The sequence below is a fragment of the Actinia tenebrosa genome, unplaced genomic scaffold (genome assembly GCF_029948245.1).
Source record: "Actinia tenebrosa isolate PJP-AT-01 unplaced genomic scaffold, QUT_ActTen_1.0 PGA_scaffold0__85_contigs__length_37466705, whole genome shotgun sequence".
NCBI classification, from domain to species: domain Eukaryota; kingdom Metazoa; phylum Cnidaria; class Anthozoa; order Actiniaria; family Actiniidae; genus Actinia; species Actinia tenebrosa.
The window spans coordinates 36,002,393-36,028,197 of NW_028292569.1; the positions used below are offsets into that span (position 1 = coordinate 36,002,393).

Sequence of the window (25,805 nt, forward strand, 5' to 3'; positions counted from 1 at the left end):
TAGGGGGTTTAGTCTCACTTTTTTATTTAGGTCTATTGAAGTGATCTAAAATGCGTGTGGATAATCACACTCAGTGGAAGCTGTAGAGCATGAGAGAAGCAAGCTTAGGAACACGAGGCATAGGCGATATATTATATATTTTGCTATTTACATATATACATATATTCAAGTCCTTTTTCTAATCTTATTCCCAACAGCCCAAAACAAACATTTTTTTGAGGGTGTTCCACGGTTCTTGTAAACAACCATTTCATTACATCTAATCCTGCCCTCTCCATCCCATGGTTATTCATGCCAACACAACACAACAACCTCTTTTCAAACAGTATTACCCCTGGGTGGTAGTAGAAATGTGTTTTTTTTCCTGCTTACCCTGTCGTCTTGAAGTCTTAATATGCGGTTTAAGAAGAGTAGTAAAAGAGAACTCCAAGCTTCACGATGACTAGATGACTCGAGAGACAAGTAATATGATAGTGATTCACGACAGAGTCTAAAAGCAATATTGATATACACAGTTAGTAAATTCCATGACACTCAGAAAAGGTATTGCGAACGCCCTTAGCCCTTGCTCTCAAATATATGATCAGCACTTTTTTCTTCTATGAATCCAGACAACTCCAAAGGGAAGATTTAGGCACTGCTAAAGGTGGAGCTCCTAATAGACACTAATGTGCTGCCTCACATCACTCTAGTGGTAAGTGTGACGTGTTCGATCCTAGGACTTGTCATGTGAGTAGAGTAGCTTGTTAGCTCTCCTGTGCTTTGAGGGTTTTGCTCAAGGTTTCTTTCCTCTGCAAAAATCAATTTCCAATTCAATTATGGGACGCGAACCACAGGTGCTTTCCTCGTAAAATGAGGAGATGAACATTTAGTCATAATTTGTCTTTCGTCAATCGAATTTATGATCTGAGTTAATAAACCTTTAATTGACAGGAACCAAAAAGAAGACAAGTATTTCAGCAAAGTGAAACAATTTCCTCATACATCGTCACCCAGAGGTCCATGACTATATGCCATTCCAAGGATGAGGAAAAAAAGTGGGTCCTGTTTGCATTGTAATGCATTTTGGGGCTGTTTTCAGGTGACATTCCCAAGATGGTGGCAATTTCTCCCCCCCCCCCCCCCAAGACATACCCAAAATGCACTGCAATGCCAACTCGACCAAGTTTTTCTCCTATGGCTAATAATTATGGCATTCTGACATACCTGATTATCATTGCTTCTACTTCAGGCCAAGCATCTTTTCTATTTTCATCCAAGTACATTCGAAATAAGATCCTAAGAAGACATGCTAAACTGGATGTCTCTTGCTTCAGTAGATTTGGTTTTGATTTGCCTTTAAAACCTAATATAGAAACATGATAAATAAATGACCTTTCTACACTATACTTCCAAGGGAGGAAGTTGTGTTTCATGTGTGCTCACATGGGGTGACTGGGATTTGAACCTGGGACCTTAGAGGTGAGGGGCGAGAGTTTTATCACCATGCCATCCTGACTCACTTTAGGGCTGGGTATCAGGATACCTTCAAGACCACTCTACGCAAGAGCCAAACATCACGCTGCCTTTCAATATTATTTTATTTAAAACAATGCGTACTGTTATGCCACTGTTATTTAACAAATAAAAAATCTAGGGATCTTTTTAATTCGTTATATGTTCGTTGCATCATTCTCCCATATTGATGGCAAGCTGAACACTTAAAGTTTTTCCATTACAGACCACGTGTCATTCCCTAGAGTATTATTTCTTTGTTTAGCGGTTGCGCATGAGAAGACACATGAATCTCGAGATTAGAATGAAACTTGGTCTGAAATGGAAAAACGTAACGCCCAACGACATCATCGTTTTCTAACCTGATTTCATTAGAAACGTCCGTTGCTCGTCGTTTGAATTAAAAGACATGGCGAATCGGTGCGAGTCTTCCAGGCACTTGACGAACGAGAAAAGCTGCTTGGAGCTTAAGAACTGAAACATCCCAACATCATGAGGAATGGAGCTGTCTCCCCGACCACGAGAGAAACTGTCACACTAGAATGGCATTTACAAAAAATTCAGTGAACCTTAATTATCTTTACTTAAGAACCCTACGAAGGCCCGTTTACACTGGCAATCTTGTCGTGCGACTTGATCGGCGATTCTATCTATTCTGCACCCCCAATCGCACGTGTAAACGCAGATTTTACGACGTCGGATCGCAGCCAAGTCGTTGCAAATTCAAACATGCTCGGCGATTTTCACTTGAAAGTAACTATGGTCGAATTTGCGGCGAATTGGCTGCGATCTGGTACCGTAAAATCGCCAATGAAAATTCCGCTTAAGACGCACTACAAAAATGCTAGTATAAACGGGTATTTAGCTGTATTTACCTTAGCAGCTGCCCAGTTTTCAGCGTCTTCTTTTCGACTGGTAGCAGGAAAGAACACCACGTTATCGATTGTCTGGATGAGTTCTAACTGTACTACACACTTGATGAGTAAAGACGTGAAGATCTGTTCCGATGTTGTTTCTGGAAGGAAGAAAGAAAGATTATGAAGGCAATGGTGATGATCGTGCTGAGGTGTAGAAGACACTCGATGATAACCAGCGGTGGTACTTGACATGTATACTGATGAGCGGTGATGCATGATGATGATGACGTCGATCATGGTGGTGACGTACACTGATGAGATTGATGTATGATGATGACGACGTATACTGATGAGAGTGATGCATGATGATGATGACGTATACTGATGAGAATGATGGTGACGTCGATGATAGTGGTGACATACAACGCTGACAGTGATGCATGATGATGATGACGTCGATGATGATGATGACGTCCATCATGGTGGTGACGTATACTGATGAGATTGATGTATGATGATGATGATGACGTCCATCATGGTGGTGACGTACACTGATGAGAGTGATGATGATGATGACGTCGATGATGATGATGACGTACACTGATGAGAATGATGACGTCGATGATGGTGGTGACGTACAACGATGAGAGTAATGCATGATGATGACGTCTATGATGACGTACACTGATGAGAATGACGATGATGACGTCGATCATGGTGGTGACGTTCACTGATGATGACGTCGATGATAATGATGACGTCGATGTAGTAATAATGGTGGTAATGCTACTTACTTTGTGGATGAGAAGGGTCTGATGGCTCAAACTTCACCATAGATAAACTACTAACACTGATATCATCTCTCTCGTTATCCTGATGTAGTTCTAATGGTTCGTCCTCATCTAAACAACAATCAACAACACACAGTAAGCCAAAAGGTTTTTTGAAGTTTCAGTCGTTGTACGTGAAGAACCGTACAACGGGAAGCACGGGTGGCGTAGCGGTGAGGTAAGGCGACCGGTTTTGATTCCCCGACTCGGTGTCGTATGTGAGTAGAGTTGCTTGTTGGTTCTACTCTGTGCTTCAAGGGTTTTTCTCTGGGTTCCACAGTATTCCTCCCCTTGCAAAAATCAACTCTTAAATGCCAATTGGAATCCAGTGGAAGAAGAGCCACTCTGTGGAATCCACTGTTAAGTTCATTCCCATTTACATATATCGTTTACACACAATTCATTTAAAAATAAAATTGCGGGGGGGGGGGGGGGGGGGGGGGGAGGATCGCCTTTATAGACGTTTTTGTTTCGAGAGCAGGAAAGCCGTCCATCCAAGATGCTGTGGCATGGACAGACACATACTGAGATCTTTGTTATAAAATCTTTACTCTATTATCACTCACCGTTTGGTAATCGAGGAACGATGTCGTGCTCGGGTCGTAATTCAATATCAACAGATTTCTGGAAATAAATCAAAAAAGGAAAATGAGAAAATATGCAATCTCAGATTTCTTCTCTCTTATCTCTCAGTCATTGGTGAAGGTAATGGTGTTAAAATTGTTAGTTGCTGTGGTGGTGATTGTCGTAGTAGTGGTAATTATGGTGATGGTGATGATGGTGTTGGTGTTGGTGACAGTGGTGATGGTGGTGATAGTGTTAACATTAATCCAGTGTTCTACCCACCTGTGAGGGACTGTGTAATGTAGTATTGTCAGGTGTAGCGGTGGTGGTGACAGTGATAGTGGTGGTGATAGTGTTAACATTAAACCAGTGTTCTACCCACCTGTGAGGGACTGTGTAATGGAGTACTGTCAGGTGTAGTGGTGGTGGTGATAGTAATAGTGGTGGTGATAGTGTTAACATTAATCCAGTGTTCTACCCACCTGTGAGGGACTGTGTAATGGAGTACTGTCAGGTGTAGTGGTGGTGGTGATAGTAATAGTGGTGGTGATAGTGTTAACATTAATCCAGTGTTCTACCCACCTGTGAGGGACTGTGTAATGGAGTACTGTCAGGTGTAGTGGTGGTGGTGACAGTGATAGTGGTGGTGATAGTGTTAACATTAATCCAGTGTTCTACCCACCTGTGAGGGACTGTGTAATGGAGTACTGTCAGGTGTAGTGGTGGTGGTGATAGTAATAGTGGTGGTGATAGTGTTAACATTAATCCAGTGTTCTACCCACCTGTGAGGGACTGTGTAATGGACTATTGTCAGATGTAGTGGTGGTAGTGACAGTGATAGTGGTGGTGATAGTGTTAACATTAATCCAGTGTTCTATCCACCTGTGAGGGACTGTGTAATGGAGTACTGTCAGGTGTAGTGGTGGTGGTGATAGTAATAGTGGTGGTGATAGTGTTAACATTAATCCAGTGTTCTACCCACCTGTGAGGGACTGTGTAATGGACTATTGTCAGATGTAGTGGTGGTAGTGACAGTGATAGTGGTGGTGATAGTGTTAACATTAATCCAGTGTTCTATCCACCTGTGAGGGACTGTGTAATGGAGTACTGTCAGGTGTAGTGGTGGTGGTGATAGTAATAGTGGTGGTGATAGTGTTAACATTAATCCAGTGTTCTACCCACCTGTGAGGGACTGTGTAATGGAGTACTGTCAGGTGTAGTTAGTGACGGTCTATTCATGTTTGCTCCCCAACTCATCAAGTCTTGAGGTAACGTAGAAGAGAAGATATCCTCGATACATTTACATGTTTTCTCCCACATCTCTGGAGTGAACTTCTCGCCGTTAGAGACGACTAGATTCTCAAGGCAGTTTGTTCCTGAACGGGCAAGCTGTTCGTTGTCTGGAAACAGAAATAGAAACGGGTTCAGGTTGTGTACAAGCAACTGTTTAATGATTTCCCTTTTAAACTGATCAATGAGGAGTTTCATTCAAACAGATGCCAGCTATAATGTCTGAAGATTACTGACATGGGCACCTTCGAATTTGCTTTTCTATTCCTGCAAAATCGTTTCATTTAAAAAATTATGAAAAACAAGATACAATAGAATTTGAGGATCAGAAGACAGCAATGTACCCTGTTCCCTGAAGCTCGAAGAATATGCGCGGTAATCTTCTACGAGTTTTATCCCAAACAGAGCGCGTAAATTCCACTCATTCCAAAATTGCCGAACAAAGCTCACGCGGCCGGTCTATAAGCCTGAAGTGAGATGATGTTTTACCCCCGACTCTACACCATTATAGTTTTTAAAATTCTTTCATATTAAAATTTTTGATTCCTTAGAGAATACAGGAAAAATAGTCATAATCAAAGAACAAAAGCAGTGTCAAAAAGGATTATGGTCTAGAGACGGGGGTAAAACGTCATCTCGCTTCAGGCTTATTGCCGTTATATTCGCCTTTCTACGTATGGGTTGACTTCGCGCCCAAAACCTTTATTTCGTCAAGCATGAGCAGTAAGAATTAGTGCGCGTGCGCTCATCGAGATGACGTCATTTGAAGGTTTTGATGAGCCAAATATCAAGAATAAACTTTTTCACTTCTTCAAACTCTTCAAGCTCGAAACAGTCGGTGAACTCAAATTTTCTTTGTGTTAAAATTAACATGCTATCAAAATCTACAACGTATGTGAATTAAAGAGAATGAATAAAATGCAACATCAACGCACGGTCACCCTGTGTATATACGTCACTATTCTAATTGATGATGGATGATGATGTTACGTCACACATTGATCTGATTAGTTTGCAAGGAATAGCAACGAGAGTGGACATCAAGATGTCGCTCTCTACTACTTTCGTGCTTATCTTAATCTCGACGTATATAAATCCAGTTAAAATGGATAAAAATGAAATTAGAGACATCCAGTGCAAACTTCATCACCATGGTGATAGTTTCGGTAAGAAAAATCATGTTACGAAGTTTTGTCGAATGCAGGTTTGATCGTCTTTAAAGAATTCCAAAAGTCATCATTTGAAGAGAATGGTCATCAACGCCAATTATGTCTTGTTATACTCACTCTTCCTATTTAACCTTATATCTTATTCACCTCATTATTCTATTCTTGTTTTTCAATTTAGAAGCATCTCTACTAAACGCTACGATGGTGGAGAACCCGGACATCATGTATGTGACGTGTATCCACCATACCGATGGGATACATGATTATTATTACGATTTGATACCTGCAAAAGATTGCAGATTACAGGAGAAATATATAGAAGTGAACGAAGAAAAACCTGAACAACTGGCCAAGGATGGTGAGATTTTTGTTTCTTTCCAAACCAATCAACACCCAGCTCAATTCTATTTTCTCATATGATTCCCATGTACGCAATTCTACATCAAAAACCTACTTGAATAATTAATAATGATTATATTTCCTTTGACGACAGTTTGTCCACTGCAAGGAGGCTGGCCCAAGTGTGACATTACGGAGTTCAATAATGTTACTCTTCCGATCCCACAAGCCCAACCATCTTTATGGTATTCACTGAGGAACTACGTGGTACAAATACTTGATTGTTTTACCATGCCGACTATCACTTGGAGAATACAAATTAAACATCTTGTTCAACAACATGCAGTAAAGGAGAAATTGCCAAATGATGGTGAGTCAATGATGTTAAATCAAACTACAAAAGTGATCAGTATTAAACAAACATGCAAAGTCAAGGCTAGCAGATCTTTACTGAGTAAGGCTATCAAGTCTTCTAAGCCAGAGGGATTCTATTCATACATCTGTAATAAACATGCAAAGCCACGGCGAATAGATCTTTACTAAGTAAGGTTATCAAGTCTTCTAAGCCACAGGGATTCTGTTCATACATCTGTAACAAACATGCAAAGCCACGGCGAATAGATCTTTACTAAGTAAGGTTATCAAGTCTTCTAAGCCACAGGGATTCTGTTCATACATCTGTAACAAACATGCAAAGCCAAGACGAGTAGATCTTTACTAAGTAAGGCTATCAAGTCTTCTAAGCCATAGGGATTCAGTTCATATACAACATCCTTCCAACACTAGTTGACACATACAGCTGTAAATAAAAAGACTGTTGCTGGTTATTAATATTCTTCCATCCAACTTGTTGGAAGAACTTCGGGGAGTTTTCTTGTTTCTATTCATCAGCCGTGTTATAGTATGTGGTCTCATCAAATACTCTTACAGTTTTTATTCATACTTCTTCTCCATCTTCCAGCAGGCGTACAAGACAAGCACTTGTACAATGACACTCGTTATAACAGTACTGAACATGCAACAGCTAAGGTCTCTGCTGAGGTCTCTGCTAAGGTCTCTGCTAATATGATTGAGTTGGCCCTGGACGATGATCAAAAGCATGACGAGAAGACCCTTGGTGCTGTAGATGACATGCACTTGTCATCAACTGCAACACCTGTTGTCTCTGCTGATAAAATCGAGTTGGCCCTGGACGATGATCAAGAACATCATGATGGCAAGAAGACCGTTGGTGCTGTAACTGACATGCACTTGTCATCAACTGCAACACCTGTTGTCTCTGCTGATAAAATCGAGTTGGCCCTGGACGATGACCAAAAGCATGACAAGAAGACCCTTGGTGCTGTAGATGACATGCAACTACATCATGGTAAATGTAAGATTGGTTTTTAGTACAAAAAGACAACCACTTTCCTGTAGGACCCGCTTGAAGAAGGAGCTAAGAAAGGCCCCTTGTTTTCCTATTTATTCCTCAACTTATTGAACAACTAGCTTCTTGTATTTTCTGTAAAGGTTTTCATTCATATAACTTGACTCAGCGCAGCGGTTACAGCCCTGTAACAGGTGTCTCTGGTGAGGTAACCCGTGTTGATACAGACCTACATCAAGATCCCATCCTTCCCCCATCCTTCGACTAACATCTCATCCTTTACTAGGCGTACTGAATCACATCTAGAAAGCAGTTACTTTTGCTCAAGTCCTTTTGCTTTCATTCTGACACAGATTTTTGCATTGTTATTTCTTAGCAGACACGAGCCGCTTACTACCAAGCACAGAATTTACCGCTTCACATGGTGACTATGATTTTGATCATGGCCAGAAAAAACCCGCATCACATGACAGGGCTCAACCACAACGAAGAACAGTTGACTCTACAACACCTCGTAAATCCACTAGTGATGAAGCCACACAACACAAGCCCAAAAGACGCGACTCAATACACACGATAATCTATGTTCCTAGGAATGTTAAATCTAATTCTAGTAGGAGAAGTTCAGGGAGAGAAGAATGGAAGCTGTCGTACGGACAAATCGATGCCATGTTATATGCTGCTAATCCTACACCTTCTGTCACTGCCATCAAATTAAAATATGCCATATCTGCTCTCATTACAAAAACACAAGAATGGGCCTCGTACTTACAGCAAGAGACAACCAAGATCATTCTGATTCTCTATACTCCCGTCACCGCCTACATTATTACAGTTTTGATTGCCTTTTATTTTACCGTCAGATATTTTGAAAGGAGGCCAAATAAAAGGTAGGTAAACCAAACGTATGGGAATCTGCTAGGTGAAAAGTTATCAAAGTGGACAATAATGTTTACTGGTGATTCTTGTTGAATCATCCACAGACAACAAGAGGAATTCCTAAAGGAAATATTCGGTGACGAAACACAGCAGCCAAGTAAAACACAAAACAAAGGGAATAATGGACGTTGGAAACGGCAACAGAAAAAGAAGAAGAGGAAGAACAAGTGCAGTTGGTAAATTTAAACTAAATATCTACTTTTTACTTGTGATTTTGGACTACAGATTCTGAGGTCAAAAGCAGGTCTTCTAAGTACCTTTAAAAATGATTTCGTCCTTCACAAACCTTTTAATGATTTGAATGAACTTGGAAAGAGATTGTACAAAACTAAACAAATATCTGACGTGACGCGTCTCTATTTGAACTACATTTGATGTTATCCTGATAGATTGATATGTGGTTTAAAAAATATTTTGAAATAAAATAATTACAATAATAATTACAATAATTATGTTATGTCGAGAAAATAAAGTGGGCGGGGAAGGGTGCTTGCTTCCTCATACTCTTCAAAATATGGAGCGCAATGTTTTTGTAGAGAGACTCCATCATACTTCGAAACTCAAAAATGTCGTAACGTAGGCTTTGCACCATCACGTGACGGCAGCCACGTTAGATAACAGGAGCAATACAATCGTTTTACATAAGTAAGAATTCGATTCCCGAGAGTAAAGAGATTTTACTGTTCTGCCATCTAACCACAGGCAGTCCAAGCTGTATTATGGCTGCCAGCATGTGATGGTGCAAAGCCTCTATAGCGAATCGGTTGCCGGATATCAATGAGATAAGAGCGTGACCGGCGAACAGATGAGATTTACCTCTACAAATCGGCACAAGTCGATTGAACTCTTACCTTGTTGGACACACCAAAGAAGATGAGAAAACATGTCATCCAGTAGTACATCCGATAGCTCTTCGAAGTACTGCGTAAAAACGTCTACGACTGCGTACAGGGCGTGGTTACACGTGGTAGTCATCCACTCTGATTTCTACAACACAATAACACGTGACAAAAATTAGACACGCCTATTACAGCGTAGAGGGCGTGGTTACACGTGATAGTCATCCACTCTGATTTCTACAACACAATAACACGTGACAAAAATTAGACACGCCTATTACAGCGTAGAGGGCGTGGTTACACGTGATAGTCATCCACTCTGATTTCTACAAGACAATAACACGTGACAAAAATTAGACACGCCTATTACAGCGTAGAGGGCGTGGTTACACGTGATAGTCATCCACTCTGAGTTCTACAACACAATAACACGTGACTAAGATTTCTACAACAATAACACGTGAGAAAAATGTTGTACGTCATCCTACCCAATCTCCATTTAATAACTTATTATGGTATGGCACATAGTTTCCCGAGGGGGAGGGGGTAGAATAAAGTATTTTGTCCTTACCTCAGACCAATCTACTTGTTGATTTGGTAGTTTCATGTTATCAAATATCCTGAACACGACTCGGAACACGTCTCGCCACCAATGTTTTTGAAATGTGTTACCGTAACTTTTCATAATCTCAAACATCACCGTCAAACCCCTGAAACAACAACACAAATGTATGCATTCAGTACACGACACGGTAACAAAGAAACAAATAAGAGATTGGAAAAAAATATCTTTATTGCTGCTGTTTCTTTTGCCTTTATTGTTGTTGTTGTTGCTGCTGTTGTCGTTGTTGTTGTCGTTGTTGTTGTCGTTGTTGTTGTTGTTGTTGTCGTCGTTGTTGTTGTCGTTGTTGTTGTCGTTGTTGTTGTTGTTGTTGTCGTTGTTGTTGTTGTAGTTGTTGTTGTCGTTGTTGTTGTCGTTGTTGTCGTTGTTGTTGTCGTTGTTGTTGTCGTTGTTGTCGTTGTTGTTGTCGTTGTTGTCGTTGTTATTGTCGTTGTTGTTGTCGTTGTTGTTATCGTTGTTATTGCTGTTGAGTTAAAGTTCAAAAGACATGGCTGATATTTTAGTATACATAACAAAAACAGCCTTTAGCTGGGACCAAACTGTAATGCGACATAGATACTTAGAACATATAAGGTATTATTGTTCGTATCTTCGGTCATGTCTGTCCTAATTCTTACCTTGTTCTAACGTCCAGTTTACATCGGTTGATAATGCACGAGAGCTCAAATAGTACTGGGAACCAGCCTTTGACCCAGACCCTATCGGCTTCAGATATCACACCGTCTTCAGAGCTGTGATCTTTAAACATCTGAAGAAAAAATCATCACAAAATATCAAAAATATATGCCAAACAATTTTAGGAAAAATATATGCCAAGCAATTTTAGGGATTTAATATGTATACGAAAGTAATAAAAAAGTGCGTGCAACACGCTTCCCATGAACGTGAACTAGACGAGCATTATCCATGTGCAATTATTGGCCTTTATCACGCACACGGTACCGATGCTACCTTGAACAATAGCTTTTTCACCGCTGTCCTCACATCCGCCCGGGCATAAACAACCAGAAAATAAATCTGGCTCGTAAGCGAGAAATTTTATAACTGTGTCTTTGAAAAGATGCGATTACACGGAGTAATTTTTTAAAACTTGTCTCGCAACGCCGCGGGTGGAGCATTGTAGCGTGTAACCTCAGCACAATTTGGAAAAATTTGCGAAACAAGTTGCACCAAATTCGTTTCTACTGTTGGCAACGTTTGAGTCTCCGTTGCACCGTGTAAAACACTCTTGCAACTTGTGTCGCAACGCTGTCGCGAGAAAAGTTGCAGAGAAAATGGTTCAGTGTTATCGTGGTTACATTGATGATGCATGTTTGAACATGGCTTTACCGTTACAACGACCTTACCTCAGGGTTATCGTACACATATTTGCCACAGTTTCGTATTAGTCGAATAGCTTCCATACTAGTGTCTGGGAAGGACGCATTACAAGCAAACTCCGATAGACACTTGACAGCATCTTGGAATGAATCGATCGTGGCTGAGAAGTACTTCTCGAAAATGGTTGCTGGAAGTAAAGGAGACATTACAGTGGTCAATACAACACGAAACATCCTAAAGGAACCGGAATAACCTTCAGACCGGGTTTATTTTGAAAGCATATGAAAGATTAATCCTTGGTAAGTGTGTGGTAGTTTTTGGACCTGACTATACTCTATACCATATACACCCTGCTCGCAAAGATCTTTTTCTGCACTCCGTTCTGGCTTTTGGTCGGTCTCCCCGACCAGCCTGACGCTAAGCAAAACGACCTCTGCTCGTAGGGCATCTACCATAAGGTAAAGAAATTCCAATACAAATGCATATCCCGACCAGTTGAAAAGAAATTTCTAGAACACGAGAGAATGAAAATGGTGTGTTCACAGACTTTATAACTTCTAAATACTGCTTAGATATTTACCGAGCCAAATGTAACCAAAGATCACACTCCCTGACCTGACCTGACCTGAGCGCCTGCGCTATCGTCTTCAAGTCTCAAGTCCTCATCAAGATTTACTAAAACAGCTGGTCTAACATCTCAAATACGGTCAAGTAATTCTCTCAATTCATTCTTCCATCTACTGCGTGGAAATATGAATCTGAAGCACGCTGACTAAACATTTTATGTAAGGTAAGGAAAGAAGATCCAAATAGTCATCCCACATGACCGTATTCTCGGAAAGTAAATTGATTGTTAAATCAGATTTAAACAAAATTTGGACATGCATGATATTTTTAGCGTTATTTTAGCAGATTCAACTGGACCCGGAAATACTTCACAACTGATAAGCTTGACAGTATTTTAATAAATTCATCCTGAAGTAAGCTACGTACCAGTGGTTTGGAAAGCCAGTTCAACGATGCCTTCATCAACATCAGACGCAGCCAAATGAAACACAGAAAACACGTTCTTCCAGCCTGATTTGATATTGTGAGCCTGCGAGTGCACCATTTGAGCTACACAGCGAACTACCATGTCTCGTATAGTAGCAGATCTGAAATTGAAAGTTAAAACATTGAAAGGTTTTCTTACGGAATTCACATCAGATTTTGGCGGGAATTGACGCGGCTGCTAAACTGTCCGCGTCCCAGCTTACTACAGTACCTGTTTTTCTTCATGATGTGCTCAAATGGTCGCAGGAAGTCTTTCTGGAACCGGAAGTTGGGCAATTCTCCCTTTTCCAGGAACTTCATGGATAACTGACGAAGGGAGTCGACACAGAAGAATGCGACGTCTTCATTTGGATTACAACCACACTGTTAGTAAGTAAAATACAGTAATGTTAAATATACCATTATGCTAGTGTTGATGATGATGATGATGATAATGATGTTATTCACCATTTTCCATTCATCGGTTCAGTGGTCAAACACAAAGCATTTAGTCGAGGTTGCAAGGTTCAAGTTTGAATAATCCTTGGCGCCTCGCTTGAGCGCTTTGTGTTTGACCAGTGAACCGATGTATGGAAAATGGTGAATATAACATTCATGGTACCTTATTGAAGTGTTCACCCAGCACAGCCCATATATGGGACCATTCAATACGAATACGAGCCATATTGTAATAGGATATCTCCACCATCTTGGTCAAGCTGAACATACGTGGATGGTTGTGATTGGACAGTTCTTCAGATGACACCATGCACAGCGCTTTGACGAAATCCACTGAAATATCAAACACAATAAACATTCAGTGAAAAACTCTGATCTCATACAATCAATCCTTCTTTCTATCTTCTATGATGGAGTGCTCTCAAATGGCTTCTTGTGTGAAAATATGTTTCTAGTGTGGCTCATCAGCATTCTATGATGGTAACATTGTGTGTCAATAAACCAGAATATATGTTTTGCACCGTCACATGTCGGCAGCCATGTTAGATGGCAGGAACAATACAATCGGAGCAAAGGGATTTTATTTTTCTGCCATCTAACCAAAGGCAGGCCAAGCTGTATATTTATGGGCGTGGGAAGGGGAGGGTGCAAAAACACAATTTCTAGAGTTACAACTGAGTATCTTAAACATAATATTAATGCGTTTCTTACCAATGGCCTCCCCATCCAATTTAGTAGAGCCAGTAAATACTCTGTGGACAGAAAATGAAAATACCATTTGAAAAAGCGAAAAATGGGAAAGCATGTTTATCGTTTTATACCACTCCTATAGATGTACTCTAGCATTAATAATAACAGGTTAGATCGCAAGAAGGGTTGACTATCAAATTTTAAAATGGTTATCGGTGCTTCTGAATGGTGTCACGCATCCCAAAACGGTCACGCAACTTCTTTCTTCATAAGAATACTAAGACAATTGGTGTTAATGAACAAAACAGAACAGGGAGCAGTAGTACATAATACACATAGCTCTTACGCTATAAATGACAATAGACCCCTTGCATGTGACTTCAAAACAGCTCAATTTGGAGGACAAAAAGAAAGAATTTCATACTCATGAGAATTGGAAACCTATTGTTATGTCTTCAAATTGAGCTGCATTCCAACTGCATTCCAACTGCATTGCTGGTTATCATAGCCACCATTTTGGATGAATTTAACAAACGATTTGTTATTTGTCTCTTCTGTTATTTCATCCATGTCCGCCTTGTCTTTTGTTATGTCATCCAACATGGCCGCCTTGTCTTTTGTTATTTCATCTAATATGGCCGCCATGTCTTTTGTTATGTCATCCAAAATGGCCGCCTTGTCTTTTGTTATGTCATTCAACATGGCCACCATGTCTTTTGTTAAATCATCTGCCATGGCCGCCTTATTTATTGTTATTTTATTCTCTTGGAAATGATTCCAAACCAGCAATAAAATAACCCAAAATCATGAGATATTTACTAATAATTGTAGTTTACCTGTCGACAGCAACAACAACACTCTGTGAGCTTGTCTCTCCTACTGTCTCCTGCATAACGGCAAACTTCTTGGGATCATTAACAAGTTCTTGTGATGGAGTAGGAATACTTCTAGAAGGAGTAGCAGCTGATCCAGGGGCGTGGCGGACAGGATACGAAGGGTTTAGGGTATTAACTACAGGACCTGCCTTGACCCCTGTGCCTATCATTTGGGCTAACTCTAGCTGAGAGATGCATTTGAGGATCTGTAAAGTGAAAATTGATGATAAGCGATGACACGACAGCCATTAACTGGAACAATAGATTAAAATATAAGGCCCCGTCCACACGTATCCGGAAATTTGTGTACCCGCCCTTTTTTTTTTTTTTTCGGATACGGGTTGCGTCCACACGTGTACGGAAATTTCTGTATCCATATCCGGAAATTTTCGAATACGCTCCGAATACGGATACGTGGGGACGGTCGTATCCGCAAATTTTCGAATACGCTGACGTAAAAACAATTTTGCGCATGCTCAATAAGAAAGACTATCCGTCAAAGGGACTAGGCACTAGCGTACATCAGGGCGGATCAAGAAATTTCCGGATACGTGTGGACAGTGAAAACAATTCGAAAACGATTCGAATACGCTGCGTGTGGACGCAACCCGTATCCGCAAAAAAAAAAAAAATTGCGGATACAAAAATTTCCGGATACGTGTGGACGGGGCCTAATAAGAATAACTCAGAAATAGGTGACACCTGATTATAATAATGAACAATAGTTGTGTACATACTTCATGCCAAGAGTGACCAAGGTAATTGCCGTCTGTTTGAGCTACTGTGATTAGCGTCTTAATGGTATCAATGTTCTTTGACTTCATTTCATGTAATCCTGAAGCTGTGAGTAGAGTAAATCTTGACAAGGCTTGTACAAAGCTGTCTCGCTCAAGCTGTGGGAATAAAGGTAATAATAAAGTCAAAAATTATATCAATCTATGAAAGCATTCGCTTTATAAGACCAGAATGAATCGAAAGTATGTTCTAAGCCAGCATTTGTGATGGAATGAATTGGAGTTAATTCTGGCTTTTTTGGGAGCAAGAAAAAATGAGGATTCAGAGAAGTGTTGTGTGGAAAACAAACATGAAAAGGTGAAACCAAGAAATCAGGGGGATTGGGTGGCTAGACTTCTCCATTTGGGTAAGGAAAAGGATGACAGCCATCCCCTGAAATCTAGGGATTGCAAGTAAAAAAGCAAAGCAAAATGCCTCATTGGTAAGTCCCATTTGCAGTAAACAGAATTTCAGGCCAACACAAAGGCTATAACGAAAGGGATAGAAGCTGAAATTTCAAGTACAATTATTATTAATACTCTCACCTGCATGCCAAATATACAAGCAATACGAATGGCACACCTGATACCATCCAGACACAGAGAAGCTACTTGTGGTTCATCACAGTGCTGTAGATTGACGCTGAATGCTGCCAGAAAGGGTGTCCAGGTAACCTGGAAATTGGTTATCATGGTAAGTTGTTTATTATTATCAGTAGTTGTATATAACTGTAGTACAGTAAGTTGTAGTAATTGTTCAAAAAAAAACATATTGTTATAGATGTATTTTATATCATGGGAAAACATATGGGACATAATAGTTGGCCAAAACGTTATGTACTCATGAGGTATGACCTAGTTGGTAATTAATTTTGACCAACTGTTGAAGTCATATCATGGTAAATAAGAGAACATACAATGCTAAACCATCAGAAATTTGTTTTTTGGTACAAAAATAAAAATGGTTTCAAGCATACGCTGGCTTTGTGCATGAGCCATCCGTAATTTATTTGTTGACATTATTTGTTGGTATGTCCTCTTGTTTACCACGCCTCTCAACCAATCAGAAAGCCAGAAAATTTATATTTGTGTTAAAAATTGTATTTAAACAGTGCCCCACAAAGTTGAGCATAAGGAAATTGGGAAGACTGAATATTGTTTTTTTATACCATTTCAAAACTACAGGACAAAAAGTGAGTAGGTTTTATTTACCTTGAACATTGGCCTGACATGTTCCACGTGGGTAGCGCTGGTGAATGTGGTTTGTACATGACTGACCCCTTCTATCAGTGATTTAGCAGTCTGTGCCATTTGCTCCATTTCTTGGTAGTAGAGTACACGTCGATGCTTTTCATTTTGAAGATCTATACCAAACATGTGGGTTATGAGACTTTTTTTAGGGGTCTCTCAATAAGACAATCACAGGTGGTGTAGTGACAGTTTCATAGGGGTAGCTAATCAAAATTGAAAGGGTCTCTTTCCAAAAGAGATGATGTCGGATTGTGAGGGTCTCTTGATATGTTTATGACCATAAGGGAGTCTCGGGGGTAGTGGGGGTGGAGTAGTGGGGGTAGTAGGGGGGTCCTGATTCCCATGGACCTTTTCTGAGATACCAAACATGATGCATTGTGGTTGTTTTTGGGTACAAAATATTTTCTTCATTATGCCCCTTGTATGGTGTTGTTTCTACTTAAACTAGACAATACATTCTGTTTATCAAACTCAGAAAAGGCCCGTCAATATTATCCTGGTAGTGTTCTCTCTATTCACTTCTCATGCTAATAATCAATTATTCCAAAACACAAGTACTATTCATCTAGGATATTCAGCATTGCTATACTTACAAATAGTGTTATATCTGTTGGCTGTCTTTGGTGGGTTTCTCATTTTGATTTCATTTTGCAGGATTTCATCATAAATACTTTCCAGGTACTCCTGAGGTAAGTCTTTACTGTCATTGATGCCCTTATTCATGCTGATGTACTGTTCCTTGGTGATCTTCCGTTTAACCTAAATATCAATGTTTTATTGATGATTAATGTCACTATGGTGGGAAAATTAATTTTAAAGAGAGAAGAAAATTGAGGACTTGGGCTAAGACTAAGAGGTCATGTGCACCTACATCCCTTATAACAAGTAGTGTTTTCAGGGACCACAGAACATGGTTTTGAGTTGGGGGTTTATTTGAGGAATCTGGCCAGGGGAATGTCACGCTCACCATGAAAATTTTGAAATTGAGGCAGAAAACCAACAGAAAATCATTTTTGGTTATAAACATGGGGAAACAAAGGCCCCCAAGCCCACCCCACACCACTAGTCTTGTCATCAAGCACAATTTTCCATAAAAATCAAATGAAATATCTACTCAATGTATATTAAATACCACTTCTCCCAAATTCTACATTACAGGCTGTGTAGTTACTGAAACTTGGTTTCTTGCTCATATAGAGTCGCTTACAGAGTAAGAGTTCATTTACACAACTGCTTGTATTTAAAGGGGTTAGGGTCGTGTGACCTCTTAGGGCAAGTCCTCAAGTGAAGACATGCACCATAACATTAGCACAGATGCAAGGCTCCATTGCACTGTTATGAATGTAATCTTCAGAAGAATGGCCTTACTTGAGAGTTATGCAAGTCTGTAGTCAACATGATAATGGAGTATGCCAGGACATAAGCTGCATCAGCACTGGCAAAAACTGTGTTACTAAAAAAGAAAATTAACTACATTAGGTCCAATGAAAGAATGGATCTTACACAATGATGCTAGGATTGCACAGTTTTAAATGACATTCAACTCAGGGGCAAGGGGGGTTGAAATATTGAAAGGAGAGAAACAGACTGATGAATGTATTTATTCACTAAAGTTTAAAGTCTACACTCACAGTAAAACTACTCCAACCAAGGCCATCCCTTCATCATTTAGTTTAGTACCAACCAGAACAATGGAAGAATATTCAAATTCAAAATTTGCTGCTGATCTATTGTCTAAATACTCAAACACTAAGGATAATTTATAGAATTTGTCAAGGTGGCCTTAGTTGGAGTAGTCGCACTGTAATAATAGTATTTTAGACTGTACAGAATGTAGTTCAATCCATACTAGGCGTGGGACGATCTAACATGCATGGAAGGTGTATTACATCTGAAGGATAGTGATTGCTGGCATTGCTGGCTTTGAGATACAGTATTACTTGCAGGGGAGATTTGTTGAATGACTCTAAAATGCAAACCATTTTTAAATGACAGTTAATTGTCTTACTTTGGGTTAGTCTCCAGATATCTGCTGGCAAATTTTTCCATCATTCTGTCAATTTTTTGTGCTTCACCAGGTAAGCGGAAGTTATTTAGGAATATTCTCAGAGCACTGATAAAATCATGGTCTGTGAACTCTAGTTTGTCAACGTATCGATACATTACTTCTTTACAGAAGCTGGAAAATAAAAACAAAGTGTTAGTAAATTGAAGGTAGAGAAATAGCTACATATCATGGCCTAAAGCATGTTGAGATTTTATGCATCTGCATGAAGCTAAGAAGTTTATGAATGCACTCCAATCCTGACCCCCGGCCCTCTCCCAAGAACAATAACCCCATCTCTCTCAGTGACTGCCATGCCCTTACAATACTTACTCATCATGATCTCCTAAATATTCTCCAGATTGGGTCTACAAAGAGAAAAAAGTGTTAATTGGCCATGAAAATTTATGATTATTCAATTGAAAATTAATTCACAATTTCTTATTATAATCAATTTAATATTCATTAAATTTACATTCAAGCTTTTACGAAAGCTTAATAATGTTAATCCAGGTTAGCCTCACCTTGTCTAGTCTTTCATCGGTGTGAAGGAATTCAGCAACTTCCTCAGCTGATGTTCCAAGGAGACCATTTTCCTGAAGAAATTTGATTCCTTTTTTGGGGCTTTTATTAAATCTAAGAGCAAAAAATAGATGAAATGATAAGCAAACAAGGGTCTAACAAGAAATCTATGGGATAGTCAAACAAAGCAAATACAAAATAATCACAAGCGTTATCATGGAATGTACAGACGGAGTGACAGACAAATGGTAAACTGCAAGCTGTTTGCACCAAGATAATTGCTAACTTCTTAAGATATTTCTTAATTTATCTACTATTAATCACCTACACAGACATCCTGGGTTATCATGCAACATCGTCACTGGATAATAACTAAACTATTTATTTGAAAATTCAGCTAATTTAATTTGAAGAAAACCAATGCCTAGAGCAATTTCTCATGGACCTTACTTAGAAATGCCTTCCTCCATAAGCCCTTTCATTTGCTTTAATGATTCAAACTCCACAGGGTTGTCAGGAGTGATGTTGGATGATGCTGAAGTAGAGTTTAGGGATCCTTGACTGCCACCAAATGATTTCAGTTCACCATTATTGCTGTCTTTGTCCTCTTCCTTGTCACTCTCGTTTACGCTGGATTTTCTTTTGATATTTGGGGTGTCTGAAAAACAGAATCATTATTTTAAGAAAACTATTTGCATGCATGTTGAATTCTTAATAAGGTGATAATGATAAAGGGTGATAATGAGATGATACTGATGAAGATTGAGGGCAACAAGGAAGGTAAGCAGATGATGACGGTGGCAATGATGATGATGATCTTAATGGATATAAGATGATTATGTTTTCTAGAGATCTTTGTTTACTCATTTAACTACAAAGGCGGTATCTACAAGGCTATGACAGAGGAATGAAGTCTGCTGCATGATTTTTTAACAGGTACAGCGCTCTAATTTAAAGATCTTAAAGATCACCAGCACATTTTCAAAATGGTATCCATGTGCGCCTTTGTCCTTGCCTTCCTAGTTGTTCTCTCTAAGACATGTAAAAAAAATCAGCAGACATTCTAGCAAGGACGGCAATGCCATAGACTACATGGTGCTCGCAGGAAGAACACTTTGAATACATGCTCATGTCATCGTTTTGGCGTCACTGTCCTTTAGACTTGTCAATGCGTAAGATCTCTAATAATATCAGTTAATAATTAATTACCTCCAGTAGAAACCTGAGAGTTAGGGTTGATGTAAAGCTCTCTGCTCCATTCCACCATGCACTTTAGTATAGATACCAAACACTCTAGTCCTTTGACACGCATACTCCTCTCCTGGACCTGTACAACATCAACCAGAACATTTAAAAACCATTTAACAACTCAAAAACATCAAAACAATAAGGTTATATATCCATTATAAGGTTATATATCCATTATAAGCCTTTATTCTTATAAGGTTACTGATAGCGACACCCTGCCTTACATACTTACCGGTGTTGCTCCCAGTTCAATGGCTTGTCTTCCTTGTGCTATTTTAGACAGATCACCTGTTAAGCGCTCAAATATGTTGGATAGTGACATGTCGCAGTCATAATTAAGGTAGATGTCAACCACACACTGAGCATCTGGTGAAGAGAAACACAGTGTAATCAATATATAGATTGAATATATTAGTGGTACACTTTTTAATGACGGCATGAAATTGAAGATCTTCTTACATGGTGAATTTTTTTTTAAAGTTATGTGTCAGACGAGTAAAGTATACCACTTGATCACATGATGTTCAATTTACTTGTATATCATTCTATCACTTATTGTATTAGGTCCATTTTGCATAAGGTGGAAAGGTTTCCACAGTGGATCTGGATTGTTTGCTTTTTTTGTTCATTCATTTTTTTGGGAATCTCAATTCTCACAATAATCAAGTTTCATTCAACATTTCAACCAAACTTCATTGGCCCTCCTCAGGATCTGGTGTTGCTGAATTTTTTTCTAGTATTGCATTCGATAGCTCAAGATTCGCACAAAACCTGAAAATTCTCCTGAATAGCAAAGCCTAAAGTTCTATAGATGATACCTGAGCAAATCCTGGTGAGAGCCTGCATTACCATCCACTTGTGCTGGAATGAGCTTGTGTGTGTCTCAAGAATATTGAGAAAAATCTCTTTGAAGAAAACCTTAAAGAAAAGGTGAGCAAAGAGTTAACCAAATGATACAGGTAAAAATATATTGCCCATAACACTGCCTCAGATGGGGTGGGGAAGGGGGACGGGGCTACAGTCCCCCAACTTTTCCCATGCAAGTCTCTTATATTTTCTAATCTCAGCCCCCGCCCCTGCACTTTATAGGGTGCTCTGCAGCCCCTGCATAACTATGAACTTTAGGTGGTTGGAAAAATAGCATGTAAAACTCCTTTGAATGTTTTTAGTGGGAGGGGGTGGGGGGCTACATTTAGGTTTTGATTTTGCAGTTCTAATCTTAATACTGTTTATGAATGTTTATAAGAAACAAGTAGATCTTTGGAAATTGAAGGGTTATAGCCCCCTTAATGCTCCTACAAAAATTACTTAATTGCATGCATGGTTTGAATGATAGACAAGCTTCAATAAAATTGCAGTCTTAGAGTAGAATAATCAGCTACTGTAATACTTTTTTCCCCCAGTTTATTTTCAATAATGATAAATGCTATAAGGACCACTTACTTCTATCTGCATTTTCAAATGAGTCTTGAAGGAAGACAGGAGAGTTAGAAAGATTGCTAATGACAGCTCGAAGACTGATGGTACAGACGATACGCCATTCTTGGATAGAGCTACACACAGGTACTGTTTGATAGCAGTGATAAACATCTCATGGTCACGGAATATAGGACCAGCATTTTGTAAGCATGACAACAGAAGTTCTAGAGACAAGATCTTGGATCTCAGCTCATGGGACCTGAAACATTAATATTAAATGAAATATTTTTGATTTAAGGAGCAATTACATGGGCAATCATTTTTGCAACTTGTCTTGCAATATATTCAAATATTTCAAATATTTTATGAGTTTATTAAAACATAAGCAATGAAAATACATACTTTGGATCTAGTGGACCATCTGCCAGTGGTTTCATTGACAGCTTACACAATGATCTGAACACTAAAAAAGCATCTTTTTGAGTGACATGTGAGAATTTGACTGGACCAGGCTGCTGACCAGTAAGAGATGTTGCAGAGTTACTGCCGTCAACTGACTTGGTTTCGTCATGATCATCTGTAACATGAGAATCTATGGACCTTGAATCTTCTGGGATGATGTCTGGAACAGCTGCAGGTTCTAGAGATGGTTCATCTTGTTTGGAGTCTTCGGCTGTATCACCACCAGTAGGGAGGGGTTGGTGTTCAATACTATTTTGAAGGCCAGTTTCTTTGTCAACTTTCTTTGTAACATCAGACTCAGTTTCAGTAACTTCAGGTTGTTGTTGTTGTTGAGGTTGTTGTTGTTGTTGTTGTGTATCTGTGACTTCTTCATCTGGTTCTGGTTCTTTTTCAGCTTCCCCATTAGTAGCTGGTGATTGATCTGGAATAAATAGAGTCCAAGGAATGCAAGGATTTGATGTTAAATCATCAAAGGAAGGTAGGAAAATAGAAAATAGTGGGGGGTTTTGATGGTTATTTAGGAATATGTTAGGATAGAGTAGTAGGGTGGGGGTCACATAGGGTAGGTTAGGGTATGATAGAGCTGAATTGGATGAAACAATGTGGGATAGGATAATTTAGGATGAGAAACGTCAGGAAGTGATTGCATGGGATGAGATCCAGATGGGAGAGGTCAGGATGGAAAGGGAGTGAAAATGAAGGGATAGGACAGGAAAGAGAGGCATGAAAAGCATACACACGCAGAAAAAAGATGAAAAAAGAAAAATCAAATAAAAGAAAGGGATGAAAGATGAGAAGACAAAATAAAAATAGGTCATTTAATTTTCATTGGTTATTTTTATTGCTTGCACATTAGATGTCAGATTAGAATTTGATGCAAATAATAATAATGATAATAATAATAATAATAATAGGAGAAAATTATCATAACAAACCTTTAGTAATATCTTCCTCGCTTTCCTAGAAATTAAAAAAAATGGTTTTCAGTATTTCTGCAGTAAAAATATGCCTTGTAGAAAACCATTCCTCTAATGACCTTCCATAAGGGAACAGTTTTTTAAAGACAATCACTTATAATGCAACATTTGCTTTATGTTATTGTGCCTAATGTATTTTGGTATAAATAAGAGTAGTACATTATTGTAAGTGTAGCAAAGTAATTTATGATCATTTGCCTTTCATTATTTTTTGTCCCACTCTTTTTGAATAAAGACTTCACTTCTCAATAACAAGAATTTCTCCTTTTTGGTCACTCACCTCTTTGTTGTTACTTGGGTCTTCTTCTGTTTTGTTCGCCTCAATGTTTTCTTCTTTATCTTGTTGTGGTTGAGTCTGAGGTTCATGTTCTTCACAGTCTTTGATAACTTCATCATTCTGATCATCTGATAGAGAAGAACAAGATAAGTCAACCAATAACATTACAATCTTCATAATAAATTGTTACCAATTATTTGACATCTCCATCATCATGATGGGCATCAATCATCATCATCATCATCCACCATCACCATCATAATAAGTATCACCTTTATTGACATCCCTGTCCTCACCATCATCATGATGGGCATCAATCAACATCATCATCCACCATCATCATAATAAGTATCACCTTGACATCCCTGTCCTCACCATCATCATGATGGGCATCAATCATCATCATCATCCACCATCATCATAATAAGTATCACCTTTATTGACATCCCTGTCCTCACCATCATCATGATGGGCATCAATCAACATCATCATCCACCATCATCATGATAAGTATCACCTTGACATCCCTGTCCTCACCATCATCATGATGGGCATCAATCATCATCATCATCCACCATCATCATAATAAGTATCACCTTGACATCCCTGTCCTCACCATCATCATGATGGGCATCAATCATCATCATCATCCACCATCATCATAATTAGTATCACCTTGACATCCCTGTCCTCACCATCATCATGATGGGCATCAATCATCATCATCATCCACCATCATCATGATAAGTATCACCTTGACATCCCTGTCCTCACCATCATCATGATGGGCATCAATCATCATCATCATCCACCATCATCATAATAAGTATCACCTTGACATCCCTGTCCTCACCATCATCATGATGGGCGTCAATCATCATCATCATCCACCATCATCATGATAAGTATGACCTTGACATCCCTGTCCTCACCATCATCATGATGGGCATCAATCATCATCATCATCATTATTCCACCAACATCATAATAAGTATCACCTTGACATCCCTGTCCTCACCATCATCATGATGGGCATCAATCATCATCATCATCCACCATCATCATGAAAAGTATCACCTTGACATCCCTGTCCTCACCATCATCATGATGGGCATCAATCATCATCATCATCCACCATCATCATAATAAGTATCACCTTGACATCCCTGTCCTCACCATCATCATGATGGGCATCAATCAACATCATCATCCACCATCATCATGATAAGTATCACCTTGACATCCCTGTCCTCACCATCATCATGATGGGCATCAATCATCATCATCATCATCCACCATCACCATCATAATAAGTATCACCTTTATTGACATCCCTGTCCTCACCATCATCATGATGGGCATCAATCAACATCATCATCCACCATCATCATGATAAGTATCACCTTGACATCCCTGTCCTCACCATCATCATGATGGGCATCAATCATCATCATCATCCACCATCATCATAATAAGTATCACCTTGACATCCCTGTCCTCACCATCATCATGATGGGCATCAATCATCATCATCATCCACCATCATCATGATAAGTATCACCTTGACATCCCTGTCCTCACCATCATCATGATGGGCATCAATCATCATCATCATCCACCATCATCATAATAAGTATCACCTTGACATCCCTGTCCTCACCATCATCATGATGGGCATCAATCAACATCATCATCCACCATCATCATAATAAGTATCACCTTGACATCCCTGTCCTCACCATCATCATGATGGGCATCAATCATCATCATCATCATCCACCATCACCATCATAATAAGTATCACCTTTATTGACATCCCTGTCCTCACCATCATCATGATGGGCATCAATCAACATCATCATCCACCATCATCATGATAAGTATCACCTTGACATCCCTGTCCTCACCATCATCATGATGGGCATCAATCATCATCATCATCCACCATCATCATAATAAGTATCACCTTGACATCCCTGTCCTCACCATCATCATGATGGGCATCAATCAACATCATCATCATCATCCACCATCATCATAATATGTATCACCTTGACATCCCTGTCCTCACCATCATCATGATGGGCATCAATCAACATCATCATCCACCATCATCATGATAAGTATGACCTTGACATCCCTGT

The 25,805-nt window shown here is 39.4% G+C and overlaps 2 protein-coding genes across 2 annotated transcripts in view; one reads left to right on the forward strand and one right to left on the reverse strand.

The window, feature by feature from the left end:
- LOC116287893 (brefeldin A-inhibited guanine nucleotide-exchange protein 1) overlaps positions 1 to 25,805 on the reverse strand; it is a 32,185-nt gene that overhangs the window by 1,526 nt on the left and 4,854 nt on the right. The window contains exons 7-38 of the mRNA XM_089025596.1: positions 23,665 to 23,789; positions 23,343 to 23,367; positions 22,348 to 22,828; positions 21,970 to 22,204; positions 21,345 to 21,444; positions 20,759 to 20,892; positions 20,488 to 20,605; positions 19,729 to 19,936; positions 19,281 to 19,392; positions 19,090 to 19,124; positions 18,721 to 18,891; positions 18,081 to 18,165; positions 17,306 to 17,471; positions 16,674 to 16,825; positions 16,008 to 16,136; positions 15,426 to 15,581; positions 14,650 to 14,894; positions 13,835 to 13,875; positions 13,287 to 13,456; positions 12,897 to 13,048; positions 12,626 to 12,786; positions 11,659 to 11,819; positions 10,930 to 11,060; positions 10,262 to 10,400; positions 9,703 to 9,838; positions 4,928 to 5,145; positions 3,748 to 3,805; positions 3,146 to 3,253; positions 2,370 to 2,509; positions 1,857 to 2,031; positions 1,207 to 1,345; positions 373 to 490 (exon numbers count right to left, since the gene is read on the reverse strand). Of these exons, the coding sequence (XP_088881722.1) occupies positions 373 to 490; positions 1,207 to 1,345; positions 1,857 to 2,031; positions 2,370 to 2,509; positions 3,146 to 3,253; positions 3,748 to 3,805; positions 4,928 to 5,145; positions 9,703 to 9,838; positions 10,262 to 10,400; positions 10,930 to 11,060; positions 11,659 to 11,819; positions 12,626 to 12,786; positions 12,897 to 13,048; positions 13,287 to 13,456; positions 13,835 to 13,875; positions 14,650 to 14,894; positions 15,426 to 15,581; positions 16,008 to 16,136; positions 16,674 to 16,825; positions 17,306 to 17,471; positions 18,081 to 18,165; positions 18,721 to 18,891; positions 19,090 to 19,124; positions 19,281 to 19,392; positions 19,729 to 19,936; positions 20,488 to 20,605; positions 20,759 to 20,892; positions 21,345 to 21,444; positions 21,970 to 22,204; positions 22,348 to 22,828; positions 23,343 to 23,367; positions 23,665 to 23,789 (4,724 nt within the window). The remainder of the gene's footprint in view (positions 1 to 372; positions 491 to 1,206; positions 1,346 to 1,856; positions 2,032 to 2,369; positions 2,510 to 3,145; positions 3,254 to 3,747; positions 3,806 to 4,927; positions 5,146 to 9,702; positions 9,839 to 10,261; positions 10,401 to 10,929; positions 11,061 to 11,658; positions 11,820 to 12,625; positions 12,787 to 12,896; positions 13,049 to 13,286; positions 13,457 to 13,834; positions 13,876 to 14,649; positions 14,895 to 15,425; positions 15,582 to 16,007; positions 16,137 to 16,673; positions 16,826 to 17,305; positions 17,472 to 18,080; positions 18,166 to 18,720; positions 18,892 to 19,089; positions 19,125 to 19,280; positions 19,393 to 19,728; positions 19,937 to 20,487; positions 20,606 to 20,758; positions 20,893 to 21,344; positions 21,445 to 21,969; positions 22,205 to 22,347; positions 22,829 to 23,342; positions 23,368 to 23,664; positions 23,790 to 25,805) is intronic.
- Positions 6,141 to 9,195, forward strand: LOC148914184 (uncharacterized). The gene is made up of 6 exons (XM_089025966.1): positions 6,141 to 6,201; positions 6,383 to 6,562; positions 6,698 to 6,913; positions 7,505 to 7,912; positions 8,289 to 8,802; positions 8,896 to 9,195. Exons 1-6 carry the CDS (start codon positions 6,141 to 6,143, stop codon positions 9,029 to 9,031), a joined length of 1,515 nt encoding a protein of 504 aa, XP_088882092.1. The 3' UTR covers positions 9,032 to 9,195.